Source organism: Homalodisca vitripennis, chromosome 5 (genome assembly GCF_021130785.1).
Source record: "Homalodisca vitripennis isolate AUS2020 chromosome 5, UT_GWSS_2.1, whole genome shotgun sequence".
Classification (NCBI taxonomy): Eukaryota; Metazoa; Arthropoda; class Insecta; order Hemiptera; family Cicadellidae; genus Homalodisca; species Homalodisca vitripennis.
In genome coordinates this window covers 160,649,827-160,663,387 of record NC_060211.1, presented here as the reverse complement: position 1 = coordinate 160,663,387, position 13,561 = coordinate 160,649,827, and the positions used below count along the sequence as shown (strand labels likewise).

At 32.6% G+C, this 13,561-nt stretch overlaps 1 protein-coding gene across 1 annotated transcript; it reads left to right on the top strand.

Moving 5' to 3' along the window:
• Positions 1–2,037: 2,037 nt before the first annotated feature.
• LOC124363684 lies at positions 2,038–2,571 on the top strand. The gene has a single exon (XM_046818943.1). It carries the CDS (start codon positions 2,038–2,040, stop codon positions 2,569–2,571), a length of 534 nt encoding a protein of 177 aa, XP_046674899.1.
• Positions 2,572–13,561: the final 10,990 nt, after the last annotated feature.

Below are 13,561 nucleotides of genomic sequence, written 5' to 3'. Positions count from 1 at the left end.
TGAATTAAATAATTTTTTGAATCACATTAATAGTATTTCTCCTTCCATCCGCCTCACAATGGAAGTGGAAGTCCAAAACAAGCTTCCCTTTTTGGATGTGTGTGTATTAAGAGATAGGGATGTCCTTAAGACAACTGTTTTTCGAAAGATAACACACACAGGAAAATATTTAAATTATCAATCCAACCATCAAAAATCTGTCAAAGAAGGAGTAGCCTACTCGTTGTTTGATAGAGCAAAGAGCTTGTGCTCAGATAAAGATGGACTAAAAGAAGAATTTAAGAAAATTGAATCGGATCTCAGAAGCAATGGATACCCTCAATTAGTAATTAATAAGTGCAAACAAACCAGAAGAATCATTCCTGAGTCAGAAAAAACAGAATTGTGATAAATTTGCGTTTATGTCAATCCCTTATGTTGCCGGGATTATCGGAGAAAATTAGAAGAGTAGGTAGAAAGTACAACATTAGAACCGCGTTTAAAACACACAACACTCTTAGACAAAGTCTCGTAAAAACAAAACCAAAAAATGGCACACAGGATTCCAAAAACTGTGTTTACAGTATAAAATATAGCTGCAATAGGGAATACATAGGCGAGATAAAAAGACCACTAAACATAAGGATAAAAGAACACAAAGAAAACACGAGAAAGGGTTTCACAGAAAAGTCAAAAATTGCACACCATTGTTGGTCCGAAGACCATCATATGAATTGGGATGAAGCCCACATAATACATCGGGAACCACATTTCTTCAAAAGGAAATTAATTGAGGCAACATACATTAAATTGGCAGACCAACCAATCAGTCAACCATCAGTCGAGATTAGGCCGCTTTGGTTGCCAATTCTAAAAAATGAACTAAAGAGAAAACCAAAAGTATCAAACGGATCGGATCTTTGTAATAAACCAATGCGGAGTCACAATATGGTTTTAAGAAGTTCATCTCGCATGAACCAATAATAACGAAATGGCCCATTCCTGTTCCCCTTCCCTTGTATTTCCGCCATCTTGTTTTAGCCAACCGTCACGATTACCATTGGCTAGTCCCTCTGGTCAGTCGTAGATGGTTAGTAGACGAGTGAAGACGTATTGTGACCTGTATTCCGTAGTTTAGTTTTAATGATTAGTGTTTTGTATAGTTTTGTATTAAGTGCATGTCTTTAGTGTTAGTGAAGTTGACATACAACATGTAGGTTGTGATTCCTGACTTAGGCGTGCCACGACGCTTTAGTAAGATTTGTTTATTTTAACCTAGTTTGTAATTATGTATTAGGTTAGTTCTTTACCTGAAGAAGAGATCAGATTGCAGATCTCGAAACGTAGTGTTACTGTTTTCTTTTTTCACTTAACGATGGCAAATGTCCGGAAAAATCCTGTTTCCTTCACAATCCTTCCATCGTCAAAAAAAATAACCTTCAAACAAAGGACGTAGTGTACCTTGTATATTTTGTATGATTGAATTTCAGTTTAGGTGTCTACAGAACATCTCGAGAATGAAATGAACTATAGATTTGAAACTACATGCAACCCCAGTTTGTTACAATACGTAGTGTACCTTGTATATTTTGTATGATTGAATTTCAGTTTAGGTGTCTACAGAACATCTCGAGAATGAAATGAACTATAGATTTGAAACTACATGCAACCCCAGTTTATTACAATACGTAGTGTACCTTGTATATTTTGTATGATTGAATTTCAGTTTAGGTGTCTACAGAACATCTCGAGAATGAAATGAACTATAGATTTGAAACTACATGCAACCCCAGTGTGTTACAATACGTAATGTACCTTGTATATTTTGTATGATTGAATTTCAGTTTAGGTGTCTACAGAACATCTCGAGAATGAAATGAACTATAGATTTGAAACTACATGCAACCCCAGTTTGTTACAATACGTAATGTACCTTGTATATTTTGTATGATTGTATGACTTTGCCGTAAGTCTTACATTAGAGACCTTGGAATTGGGTTGTCTTCGGACCTAAGCCCTGAATTACACATAGACATAATCACCAGGAAGGCTGCTAAGATGTTGGGGTTTATCATAAGGACTTCTAGAAGCGGTCTTAGTGTTGAGGCGATGAAGATAGCATACACAGCGCTAGTTAGATCTGTGTTGGAGTACGGCTGTGTTGTGTGGTGTCCCTACCAACTTGGACATATTCAGCGACTCCAGAGCATACAAGATCGCTTTGTTAGGATAATTGGTACCAAGCTGGGATACAACTACAGTGAAGTTCCCTTGGAGTTGGTAGCTGATCAATTGGGGCTGGCTCCATTATATGCGAGAAGGAGACTGCATGACCTGGTGTTTCTACAGAAGATCCTCACTGGAGATGTCGATTGCTCGGAGTTACTCCACCTCATCAATCTCAGAGTACCTGGTAGAACTCGGTCTCTGGACATCTTCTGTGTACAGCATTGCTCCACCAACTATGAATTTCACAGTGTCATCCCCAGATTACACCGGCTTGGTAACCTAATCTGCCATCACCACGACTTTTTTTGCAATAGTGTGTCATCGCTGAAAAGGATATTTTTATTATTGGGCTACACTATGTAAGCATTATCTGATACTGGATAGTTAGAGCATTGTTATACCAGTTCGTTTTATAGCTCTTTTGTATTTTATTGTTGAATTGTACTAGTTACTGTATTTGTTGATTATTGCCCTACTATATTTCGTAAATAGTTATTGATTGCACCTTGCCGATATTGCAGTTATTTTCAATGTGTTTTTCTATGTAGATTATTATTGTTATTTATTACTTAATATATTTATTTTGTATATAAACTGTATATTTTAGATATTAATGGCATGTACTGGTTGCATGTTGTTGGTTGTTGTATTAATTTGTTTTATGGTATATGAATCTATACAGACTGCTCGTGTATGAACTAGTCATAATGAATCAAATGTATTGCATGTCTGTCAGTTGTTTATTTATGCCCTAGTAGCTTATTGTGTTTAGCATATTGTATTTGGCATATTGTATTGTTTGCATGTAGCCTACATAATTTTTCTTGGCTTCTCTCCTGTTGCATGAGTATGATTCACTTAAGATGAAGTTTTGTTTTGTTTTGATTGTATATATTGCCATCTTGTGGAACATGATCTATTATTATATTACTTGTAAAAATGGTGACAACCGTGTATAAATAAATAAATAAATAAATGATTGAATTTCAGTTTAGGTGTCCGCAGAACATCTCGAGAATGAAATGAGCTATAGATTTCTCTGGCTGTTGTTCTTCTGTGATTCTCCAGAGGACTTGACAATATCGATTACATTTGATGTTATCTTGACCAAATACTCTCGATGAGCTTATAAGAATAAAAGTAGGCGGATGCTAATTTAATGAACTAAACTAATTTTATTTTATTAAACTATATGTGTCTGAGATAGTAAGAACAACTACTTATTGAATGAACTTACATGATGGCCTCTTAATATGCTTGAACGTTTGATTACAGAAAGGAGAGGACCAGTAGCAGCATCTCCAAAGAAAGCAGTAATTCAAATGTTGGCAAATTGGAGTACATGCATTAATCTAGTTATTTATTGTATAAATAAAAGTTAAATTAATTTTAAAATTGTTTTATTATATTCATAGTTTATTTTTTTGAATGCATTTAATTTTTCTTGTTAATCATACATATTTTAATATATAAAATTAAAATGTTTCATAGTAAATTTTGAAATGTCTTGTTTGTTGTTTAAATGTTATTTTTTCATGACTATATAAAATATTTTGTATTTGTTGTATTTTTAAAAGTTAATTTCAGTTGTGTTTGCTTTTAAATTGTTAGTTTAAATTTGTATTATTAAAAAAAATTATTAGTTTGACATAAGACCAACTTTCCGGTGTTTCCACACTTGTAGAGAAATGTCCTGCAGTCTTAGTTTAATTCAGTTTTCTTTAGTTCAAATATGTTTATGTTCAACCTGTGATTTTTGTCCAAAATAAACTTTAATAACATGTTTTTGTTGTTTTTTAATACTAAATGTTATGTCTCGTTATATGTGTGTGTGTCAACTGTATTATTTATATTCAACAGTTTTTCAATTGATTCAATTATTTAAATAATTCAAAACTTTTCCTATAATAAAAATATTGTGTAATCATATTCGTAGCTATGAAATAATGGATATTTTGTAATAAACACAGTTAAGACCAGATTTAGAATTTCCAAAAACTGTATTATACAAGTAACTAAACTTAAAATAATGCATTTGAATTTTTCTTGTTCATTCTTGCTATTCACATAAACTTCTAATACCATGTACATTTCAAAGACTAATAGTAAATAAATGCACCTGAAACATGCTAGTTACGTGTTTGTGTGTATATATATATATATATATTTTTTTTTTCTTCGTTTAATTAAACAGGCTCGGGTGAATTCCCATGACGCCTCGTGGTTCTCTGGGGGTTAAACTTCCGCCATACATATGTTATTTTGTGTTACTATGGATTTTCATTGAATGTTTATTTTTTTTGTTAGTGGGATGGTTAGGCTATGTATTCTGTGTAGCTCTGTTCGTTTTCTGTTAGTTGAAAGAGGGATAAATTTAGGAAGCTATTGATGGATTAGGATTTAAGGATTATCTTCTCGCCAGGGGCCCTTCAGGCATTTCCTATTCCGAAAATCGGGCCACGGAAATAAAGAACCCACATCCAGGGAGACATATATGTTGGTGTACTGTCTTTGAAGCTATATGTGTTTTTTTATTTGTTTTAAAAATTGGTTGAGTTCCTTGTATATTTCTATGTTATGAAGTTTTAATATATCAATCAAATTCATATTATGTGATCTAAGTAGATTATTTAATATCTTAAAGCGCAGGTCTCTCGCAAACTCGTAGGCTGGGCATCGTAGAATAACGTGGTCAAGGGATTCTCGTTCAGCGAGGGTACAACTTAAACAAAGTGGTGTGAAATATTGTTTGATGTCAAACAACTTTGTATTGACCCGAGCATGTCCAAATCTCATTCTAATTACATTGACTATCTCCCACCTTTTGAAGTTTGTCATGATGAACCAAAAAAGCTATGGCCTGTCGTACTTTCTATTTCTTTGTACCATGCCGCTTTTGGTGTACGTTGGCATACCTGCTTATATGCTACTGCATACTGCCTTTGTTGATAGGCTTTGAAGTCAGATGTTGGGATGTAAATATTGAACAATTTTGTGCCGTCTGCTATGGCTTGTTTTGCTAGGTTATCTATATATTCGTTACGATAAATATCTACGTGTGCTGGAACCCAGTGAAAAGTGACGTTCTTGCCACTGTCTATTACATTATGGATGATACTCACCGGAATACCTTCCCCTTTGGAGTAGTTGTATACGTTACTCAGTGCTGTTATGGCTGCTTGTGAATCGGAGAATATTATGATGTCTTTTTGTCTGATGGTGGCGAGTGTGAAGGTTGCTTGCAATATGGCTATAAGCTCAGCTGAGTAGCTGGATATTCCTTCTTGCAGGGAGAACTTACCTCTGATATCCAATTCTGGAATGTAGAACGCTGCAGCAGCACCATTCTCGGTTTTTGATCCATCTGTATATATTTTTAGCGATTGTTTGTATATTTTCTCTGAGGTTACTTCGAGAAAACATTGTTTTTACAATAGTGTTGTTGCTTACCTTTTTTGGATATTCGAGTGTGAAGACAAATTTTATTTCATTGTCCATTGTTAATATAGGTTGTTTAAAGTCCCAGAAGGTTTTACAGCTTTCTTTAAATGATAAGTTTGGGTCAAAAGAATTGATTTTTGTAAGGGAGTGTAAATACAATGGTTTAGTCTTCCTTCTCCAATATGGTCTACATTCAGTTAGCATGTTGAGAAACATGAGACTTCTGTATGCAGGATGACATTGTTCTGATAATATTTTTATAAACTAACTTATCTGTAAGTATTGATCTTCTGATATTTAATGGTAGTATGTTAGCTTCAGTTTGTAGAGCAATGATTGGAGTGGTCTTAAATGCCCCTAATGATATTCTTAAAGCTTGGTTTTGTATTGCATCTAGTTTCTTCAATTCTTTGTTACAGACATGACCAAACAAAAATGATCCATAGTCTAACTTACTTCTTATCAAACTTTTATAAATATTCTCTGCAAACTCTGGTGTTGACGCCCTTTGAACCACATACAATGGATTTTATAATTCCTATATCTTTCTGGCATTTTAAGGGAAGTATTGTTGATGTGATTCTTAAAGTTTAACTTATTATCTATAAGTATACCTAAGAGCTTAATGCAATTTACAGTAGGAATCACTTGGTCATTAATTATTAACTGACTTTCGACGTTTAGTGTTTTGCTTGCGTGAGAATATAATTACCTTGCTTTTAGTAGCGTTAAACTCCAAGTGAAGTTGGTTGAAGTTCCTTTGGATTCTGCTTAGTGCGTTTTGAACATTTGATCGTACTGTTTCTACAAGTTTTCCAGATGAATAAATCATTATATCATCTGCAAATTGAAGTGATTTTACAAGGTTTGGTATATGAACATTTATGTGCGCTATATATAGTGCAAACAATAAAGGACTGAGCACACTGCCTTGGGGCAATCCTCTATTAGTATACCTAGTTATGATAAACTTAGGACTAATGAGAGTCATTTTGTCTGTTTTATGAGCCATGAGTTAATATAAGTCACAAACTTTGATGGAATGTTGTAGTACTTCAACTTGTTTATCAACTCTGGTATATAAAACTGTATCATATGCATTGGGATAAGTCTAGTGAGTGAGGTTGCAATAGTTGTTTCATTGAAGGTTAGTGAAGTTTGAATATCTGCTACAAAAATTTATCAAGTAATCATTGCATCATATTTTTTTCTGAACCCATATTGAGTACTAGGTAAGATGTTTGACTTTTCAATGTACCATTCCAATCTATTTTTAATCATAGTATTGAGCAGTTTTAAAACACATGGTATTAATGCTATAGGCCTATATGAAGTTTCCAATATTGTTTGTCCTTTATCTTTTTTGAGAAGTGCTATAATTTTAAATTGTTTCCACTTACTTGGTAGATCAGTGATTCCATTCCAAATATTGTTGAATATTGTCAGTATGTATAGTCGCGCATTATTTGGTAGGTGGCGTAACATACTGTAGGATATTTCGTCCAAACCTGGTGCAGTATCTTTCCTTTTAGATTCTATTGCTACATTTCAATTCCTTAATACTAAAACTATTTTCTACTTTTTCAGAGTTTTCGGAAGAGTTATTGCTAGAGCTACCTCTTACTTCATGTTCCATTGGTTACATGATCTGGGACTATGTGACACATAAATTTTTCACATAAGTTTTGGTCTGCTAATATGGATGGTGGTACTTAAGTTTGTATAAGATTTTAGTCTTTTAACTATTTTCCAAGCAAATGAGGAATTATTTTTACTACTTATTTCCTGACAACAATTTTTCCCATCCTTCCTTTTTGGCTTTCCTGATAATTTCCCTGGCTTTCAATTGAGTGGTTTGATTAATATTGATAATTAACTGCTGTCATGTTATTTTTAAACTTTTTAAAAGCTAACCGTCTAAGGGCAACAGCTTGAGAGCTTCCTCATTCCACCATTTTTTTGGTGTAAAACCTGCTCTGTTGGATATATTATACCTTGGTATTGCTTTGTCAGCTGCTAACCTCTATGATATTGAGTATTTCATCCCATTGTACATCTAGTGGTATAGCTGGTAGTTCGTTTACCTGTTTTTCTACAGTTTCTGTATATAGCGCCCAGTCACCTTTTTGAAGTTCCTTTTATTGCTTAGTTTTACACACATGGAATTAATGTCATAGTTATAACTAATAGGGCAAGTATTAAATTTCATAAAAATTGGTAGATGGTTGCTTCCTAATGGATCATTACTTACCACCCATTCTTCTAGCAAAGCATGAAGGTTGGGAGTGGCGATGGTGAGGGTCAATGGTGGATGCCTGATGGTACATAGTTGGTGGGGGGGGTGGGGGGGGGGGGGGGTGGGGGGGGGGGGGGGTGGGGGGGGGGGGGGGTGGGGGGGGGGGGGGGTGGGGGGGGGGGGGGGTGGGGGGGGGGGGTAAAGAATAGTTTATAAGCTTCGTGTATAAAAATACTCAACAGATTTATGTCACATATTTGTTGTCAAGGAACACAGTAAGTGCTGTAGTTTGATAAAAAGCGTCTTTAAATTCCGCAGATGATTTTTAACCGCTTATTCTAGGATTACTAACAACCATTAAGACACCTCATAACTTATAATAAGACTACAACAAAATATTCTTTTGTAGACCAACATTACTTTGCAGGCAATATGAATTTCAAAGCTATTAACAGGTATATAAAATTAGTATTCATAGTGAAATAAAAAACGCGTCCTTTTTAAATAATTCTTACTTCTTTTTTTATTTATTTTTACATTATCTTTCTTTTAAACTGCATTAGAGTTAGCAAAGTCACAATATTACAAAAATAAAACTCTATAGAGGTAATTATAAAAAACATAGGGCCTACCAAAATAGTATTCTGTCATTACAAAATATCTGAACCGTTTGTAAAATGGAATTTCATAGTTTATTTACTGACTTTTTTATTCATAAATATCTGTTAACTGCATAAGTCTTCTTGGAATTACCAATACAACACTATATTATTTATAAAAGTAAAAAATTTTTATATTCTAAATATTAAGCTCCTTGATTTATATACTTAAAATAAAGAATTTAGAAATGTATGGTGACAAAAATTATTGTAATGCAGATGTAAACTCTTTCATTTAATGTACGTTTATTAAATGATTCACAAGGCTGGATATTATAATAATTTAGATGCTTGTCATCTATTTTTGGGGAAGGACGCTAAATAAAATTATACTCGTACAAAGTTTAAGTTATCTCATGCAAATAGCATAATTAATTGTGAAGCATTTTTTTCGATATGATACTTATAATATATGACGGAAACGTGCTTTTCATTTTTGACCAACCGGAATTGAGTAAGTGATGCTGGAGATGCTGATTATTTTTTTTATATAGGATGTAGTATTTTAAAGGAAAAATACAAATTGTAATGTACATAATATTTACTTGTGTTCTTACTTGTTTGTATGAGTCACCACAACGGATGCTTATCTGAGAAGCGTGAATTAACTCTTACCTCCAAAAGGTTCCATTTTACCCATAAATTTAAGATTTATCGTCCTAACTATTAAATAGGCTATATAACCAACGAAATAGAAACGATTATGTATATATTTATGTTTTTGTAAAGGGTGATAGGATTTATTTACGAAAAAATTTAAACTTAATAAAATGAACAAATATTATAATACCAAAAAGTAATACATTTCCATTTATTTTATCTTTTAGAGCTATACTCCTTAGTAGAACATCCCAGCATTGTAAGGTAACAGGGAAGTGTTTAAAAGTAAGCAAATATGCTTTTTTACTTTAAAAGATACGGAAGTAAAATTAAAATAAATAATTGTTCTGGATTAAGTAATCGCGTCAAAATTTTAAGAAGTGAGTTTTTTATAGACGGAATTCTCAACCCAATTGTTGGCGGTACATCGTGTTTAATAAATAATAATCAATTGTGTTGATAAGTTAGATTGTTTGGCGAAGTTACTACTAATAGTGTGGTGCTTAATATCATAGAGGATCATCGCGGTAAATCACCGATAGATTGAGTGCAACTAATTTGGTATCCAATTAAATTTGTATGCACGGCACGTGTTAATTGGCTATTTGTACCGGTAATTAGAGTTGTGTGTGGATTATGTTTAATATCGTAGTATTTATGTTCATGTAGTTTTACTTCATTAGTCTAAGAAATAAATACAAATTTGTTCAGGGTAATGTTTGAAATGAAAACTATGTACCTGAGCGAATTGTTAGCTGCAAGTTAATCTATTGTACTAACGCATACTTTGAAATTCAGCCAAGGCATGGAAATAAATCAACAGTTGGTAAAGGTTCATTTATTAATATGGTGAAACGACTGAGTAGTGCATTTTTTATTTAGTTTGCGACTAACATAATATATCATAACATCATATCAGTTTAATTATCCAAATAATACTTCAAAGATTTCTTGCCGTTTTACGCTAATACTCGTTGTGATGTTGCTTATTTATATTGTATACTTATCCAAATCCAATACTTATCTTCTTTACTAGACGGTTGGTTTTGAAACGAGTCAAGATAAGAAAAATAAAATTTAAGACAAAACTGTAATATCGTTTTGTTAACCCTTTTAAACGTCCTTCTATTTCGACCTTCACCAAAACTAGCGCAGCTTATTACAAATTACTTTCTTTACGAAACATGTCTATCAATATCAATAAAAACTAGTTTGTGACGTTATACGGCGCGAGTTGAAGTTATAGGCTGTTACACTATAATGTTAGAAAGTAACGCTTCTAAAATTTAATATGCCTCTATATATGAAAAAAGAAAATACGCCTCATTTGTTCATAGTAAAAACTCTTTTTAAATACTGTGGAAAATAAAAGTGAAGGTGAAAACGAAACCATCAATCAGATTTAACCAAAGATACCTATATCACTTTTAGTAGACATATATGGTGGTAATTCCTCAACTGATTAATTGAGCTTAGTTGACGAAGAGAAGAAAAATCAATCTGAATTATCATGAAATATCTTAATAGAAAAATCACCAACCCTGTAACCTCACATATCATATCAATGTCTGATATTTCTTTCTGTTGTTCTATAATGACTGTAACAGTAAGAAGAATATTGTAACTAAATTTTAAAATTTCCATAATTTTAATATGGTTAAGATTAAATTCAGGCTGATTACAAACTTATAGTCTTATATTAAAGTTAAATGTGCTATTAATTAGTTTTGCCACATTATTTAAACCGAAAATAATCTCATCTGCTAATTTGTTTATTAATTATATTAACAATTATTACTAATAATATAACTTTATAAAATCCAATTTGTAATAACATTTTAGAATTTTTTGAAACTCATTGGAAATATTCTCAATTTTGAAAGTGAAGATTACAGTAAATAGAACCCAATGCTGACATTTGTTCCAAGTACAAAATTTAATTTCTGCTAAATGTAAGTAGGACTTATTATAGTTATAGTAAATGAATCTTAAAGAAAAAGTTTATAGGGAAAAAATATTACAGTTTCAAAGACCTCATAGCGCTTTCCCTCCAAATCCAATGATAGTTTCTTTTGGCACATGTCGAATGTCGCTTTTTAGCAATTTCATATAACCGTATTAAGTACTCACAGAGTCCAAAGAGAGAGAATGCGATGTTCACACAAAAGCACAGCAGTGTGAATGGCTTCATGCATGACGACAGTTAAATAAAATCTATTTGTGTTTGCTTATTACAACAAACATGTTTCTTATTTGTTTCTAGTACATTATTGACAAAACTTAAATATTTAGCATAGTGATAAAACAGTTTTACTACAGTTTTTTTTATAGATTTGCCATAAATATTGGCACAGCTTTAGTGAAGCCTTATCATTCGATGGACTGGAAAAAATGCACGATATTTAGATAACGAACTGAACCTAATAAGTTTATACGTGAAAACTTAATTCTGAGAGAAATCCTGAGTTCGCGAATGGTGCTTGTTATTTCAATAGGATTTATCTAATAGTTGGTTAATATTTTAAAATTAGCTTTGTGTGAAACCATAGTAGCAAAAGAGAAAATAGTAGGGGACATATAATACAACTCACTATACATAGGCAAACTCAGTAAACTAATAATTCAATTTAACATGAGACATATTAACACATCTATAATAACATATAAAACATTATTTTATCTTGACTTGGTGTGTAGAATTTTATTACTTAAACACGCTTTCCACTAAACCCAATTTATTATTTTTTTTAATTGAGTGTATAACGTGACAAGATAAGTATTTTATTTGTAGTCTTAAAATCTTTTATGACAATCCGTTTGTACATAGACAATAATAAAGTAGTGGTACCACAATGAAATTTAGCTGACAGTAGTTGAAATCTATTATTTTTAGTCTATTACAAGTTCTGTTTTGTCTTACGGGAGGGGGGTGGGCCAAAATTGACTTTCTTCATGATTGTCTATCGTTCAACCTGGCAATAATGAAATGACCTATGGTCGTCATAGTGGTGGAATACTCCTAGGCTGTAACATACTCATAAACGCATGTACAAAATAAAGGGAATACATTTATTGCAGAATATATATTCGTTTAAATAACCTATATATTAGCGAGTGTTTTAATGTAAGTCCTAAATAGGATATCTTACATGGGTGCTGTCACCCGAAGTCGGCTACTTATTTGAGTAAATGTTTGAAGCATTGTAACATAGAACTCGTACAGTCGTTATTGTTCGGGAATTATCTGGTACACTATTTTACACTTTTCAATACAAAGTACACAAATAGTTATAACAGAGCAAACCATTATAAAAACTAGTTTCATTACATTGAAGTGTTTAATAAGTTATTTCTTGTTATGGATAAAAAAGAGAAATGATTGGCTAAATGTTAACTGTTCATAACAGTACCAGGAACCGAGCTATACTTGAATGTTAATATATTTACCTATGAAGAATATTTTGTTTTATTTGTATACTTCATAATTTCTGTTTATAAAACATTTAAAATACGTTCCTTTTTAAATACGAGCACAGAATTACACCATTCTAGTATTTCTGGGAACGCAAATATTTATTTGAAATGTCAAAATAATTTATTAAACTGCTGTTGAGGTACTTTTACTCTCTCTGTTCCAATAAATCGACCGGTCTGGCTGCTACAAATAAAACACCTGATATTCTAGTTCCATGTAGACACAAAAAAACCACTACTTTTGCATTTTCCCAATATTATCCTTGCAATCCAAATGTATCAAAACTTTCTCTGAAATTGTTTATATAATTTATGTATGTAAAGTATAATTTATAGTTTATCAAATTTGAACAATTGTGTAAATTTTATTGAAAACTCTAACAAAGCCATCTACCAGATGCCCGTAGTGACAAAAACACATGATACACGTTCACCAACAGTTCTAAAATCACCGAAGACTTCCAATAGCTAAAATTAACTTTAATAAAAATATTTAAACATGATGATCATCTCATTTTAGGTGTAAGTTTTAATTTCAATTTCTCAAGGACTGGCTTTATATTTTATTTCATCATCTGCAGGGTGATCATAGTGAGCCAACCCTGAAGACCTGCGCCTACTGCTCTATCCCTTGTCTACTCCACTGCTGGTAATAGACTACATGCACTTGAGATGCATGTCCTGCTCTACTGGATAATAAGGAAAGTTGGTAGATCCTTCATGGCAACCCCTCTTAGCCTGGCTCCAAGTTCTGAGCAACACAAACGCTCTTGACTCTCCAGTCAAGAGTACATATAAAGGAACTCTTAATAAAGGAGAGCTTAGTTATAATCTACCCAATCTTACTCTACCCTTTTGCGAGAACTCATTCATTGAGAAAGTGCTTTCATATCCCACACAACATCCCTCCATACAACTAGCCAAGCTACTATTTTGTTTCTTT

Bases quoted from the DNA above. Each gene is read 5' to 3' on its own strand.
- LOC124363684 (XM_046818943.1), top strand. From the start codon at position 2,038: ATGTTGGGGTTTATCATAAGGACTTCTAGAAGCGGTCTTAGTGTTGAG.